The 2,692-nt window shown below is 62.9% G+C and overlaps 1 protein-coding gene across 1 annotated transcript in view; it reads right to left on the bottom strand.

Moving 5' to 3' along the window:
* Positions 1 to 1,048, bottom strand: part of MNEG_1633 (hypothetical protein) — a gene marked incomplete at both ends in the record, with an annotated part of 2,600 nt that extends 1,552 nt beyond the window's left edge. The window contains 2 exons of the mRNA XM_014049885.1: positions 230 to 348; positions 591 to 1,048. Of these exons, the coding sequence (XP_013905339.1) occupies positions 230 to 348; positions 591 to 1,048 (577 nt within the window). The remainder of the gene's footprint in view (positions 1 to 229; positions 349 to 590) is intronic.
* Between the last annotated feature and the right edge of the window lie 1,644 nt (positions 1,049 to 2,692).

Raw genomic sequence — 2,692 nt, 5'->3', positions numbered from 1 at the left:
CCCCCGCCGAGGAACAGCGCCACGATCGCTGCGGCGGGCGTCGCCCAGGGGTAGCCGCCGGCCGGCGACGACGCAGCACTGGCAGCGGCAGCCGCGGCACGCGTTGCGTGTGCTGCCTGTCCCGTGTGTGCGGCCTGTGCCTGCTGGCTGTCAAGCAGGTCGTCCAGGAAGATGCGCCCGCCCGCCTGGTGCGCCCTGCGGCCTGCAATCGCGGCCTGCCACACCGCACGTGACGCGTACGCCGGCGGCGGCGCCTGCAGCGCCACGCCGGCCGAGCGGCAGTAGGCAGCGGCGCGCGCGGCCTGCTGCAGCAGCTGCAGGCGCTCGGGGAGGGCGGCCAGGTCGGGCCTGCAGGCAGGGGTGAGAGCGTGGGGGTGGGGTGGGGCAACAGGTGGATGGATGGGTGGGGCAGGTGGGGCAGGTTGGCTCAGGCCACAATGCGTCGCGGACGCGTGCAACAGGCAGGGCGAGCTGGAGAAGAAGGTCCTCGCATCTGGGCGTGCTGCAGTGCCAGCCGCCACCGCTGCTATTTTGTCTTTGCGCCGTACACCACCCAAGCAGAGCAGCCGGCGCAGTGCGGCATCCCGCACCTGCTGGCGTGCTCTAGCGGGGCCCTTAGGGCGCCAGCCACCTGCAGCAGTGCCTCCGCCGCCGCCCCGACCGCCGCCAGCGCTGCGCTCTCACCGTCCGGCCCCTCCTGTGGGCCGCCGCCGCTGTTCAGCAAGTCGTGCAGCCGCCTCTCCTGTGTGGCCGTGGTGCGCGCGCACCAGGCCGCTACTGCGTCCTCTCGCAGCAGGTGGGCGCTGCCAGGGTCATCTGACGACAGGACCGCGTCGACGCAAACCACAGCGACATAGTCCACTATCCACGATGCCATCCCTGCCGCCAGCATGCGGTCCAGGACGGCGTCGAAGAGCACCAGGAAGCTGTCCCCGGCGGGCACGCCCAGGCTGCTGGCTAGGCTGCGGAAGCCGTCGGCGGTCGCGCGGGCCAAGTGCAGCGGCGGCGCTTCAACCGCGACCTGCTGCAGGATCAGGGCGGCCTGCATCTTGCTGGCGGATCTCGCGGCCCTGATGTGATTCTACACGCAGCTATGATATGAGTTGCGCCCCTCTGACACTGGTGCTGTCTCAGAGCAAGCGATCTCAGATCAGAAATATTTCATGGTGTGGCCAATCTTATTGTACCGTTCAACTTCCGCTGCACACAATCATCGTGTAAATTGCACAAAGCATGCGATGACGCGGTCCCAGCAGTTTTCTTTGTACCGTAATGCACGATCAACAATGTTGTAGCTACCGTATGCTATGACCAAAACAGAAGGGAAACAAAGCAGGAATAAGCCCCTCAACCAAGTGCCCACCCACGTACCGCGCTCAGGTGATTCGTGATGCGACTCCAGATGGAGCGGGTACGGGCAGGACCCCACTGGCTCTGCTTTCTGCACTTGGCTGCTTGCCGCATCAGGCGCTGACAGATCATGGACCGCGCGTAGGCCCCGCCGCCGGTGTCACCCCGCCTCGCCCATATCGGCGCCACGGACAGCCGTAGGCACCCGATTGCGCCAGCAAAATAGCACACAAAAGAGCACAAGACGGCATTTGCCCTGATGGCCTTGTGCCCGAGAGGGCCCTGACGAGGGGCTCCGACGACTCCCGGCAACAGCCAAAAAAGGGCAATGGGCAACACAACAAGAGGACGCGACGGAAGTCCTGGGGCCCCTGCCCCCGCGGGCCTCCATAATCACTGATCAGCTGACGGGACCGGCGAGGGCAAGGCTTGAACAGGAGCGGTGGGCGTGTGGTTGGGTGCTTTGCTACGCTTTGTTACAAGCGTCCAGGGCAGTTAGGCTCCTCCCGCCACTGTGACCAACTCGTGTGAAACAACATTTCGGTCAGTGGCTGAGTTGCAAGGGGCGGCGGGATTCGGAGGGGGTTGGAGGGGCTGACAGGTGTCTTGTACAGGATGCTTTCATATGGCATTATGGCCGGATGGAGGGGGTGTACAAACAGGCCGCCCTGTGTCGGTGGCGTCATATATCGTTGATTGATTTGTTACCGCGTCTGCAGCTGCAAGACTCATCGGGAGACGGTCGCCGCGACGGCCCCACTGCCCATCGCCTCCGCCTCCAAAAACCGCTTCCGCTTCCTTCCTTGCAGGTTGATTAATTGATTATTTTGTCACCGCGTCTGCAGCTGCAAGACTCATCGGGAGACGGTCGCCGTGACGGCCCCACGGCCCATCGCCTCCTAATTCACGGCCCATCGCCTCCACCTCCAAAAAGTGGGCAGGGCAGGCAAGCAGGCAAGCGTTCCACAGGGCCGCTTTGCTTTGCTTTGCTCTGTTACAATCGTCTAGGCCAGCTAGACTCCTCCCGCCAGTGGGACCAACCAGTGTGAAACAACAACAGGGCTTCAAACACAAGCTAGCCGCCCAAGGCAGGCGGCAACACACGTAACACAAAACAAGCCAAGATAAGCCGCAGATATGCAAACAGAGCAATGAGGGCGCACTGCACACACCGGCTTTGCTTTGCTCTGTTACAATCGTCTAGGCCAGCTAGACTCCTCCCGCCACCGTGACCAACCGGTGTGAAACAACAACAGGGCTTTAAGCACAAGCTAACCGCCCAAGGCAGGCGGCAACACACGTAACAACATGCAAGCCAAGATAAAGCTGAAGATATACAAAC

The sequence above is a fragment of the Monoraphidium neglectum genome (assembly GCF_000611645.1).
Source record: "Monoraphidium neglectum strain SAG 48.87 unplaced genomic scaffold scaffold00168, whole genome shotgun sequence".
NCBI classification, from domain to species: Eukaryota; Viridiplantae; Chlorophyta; class Chlorophyceae; order Sphaeropleales; family Selenastraceae; genus Monoraphidium; species Monoraphidium neglectum.
The sequence above is the reverse complement of the archived record's forward strand: the minus strand, read 5'-3'. Positions and strand labels throughout refer to the sequence as shown.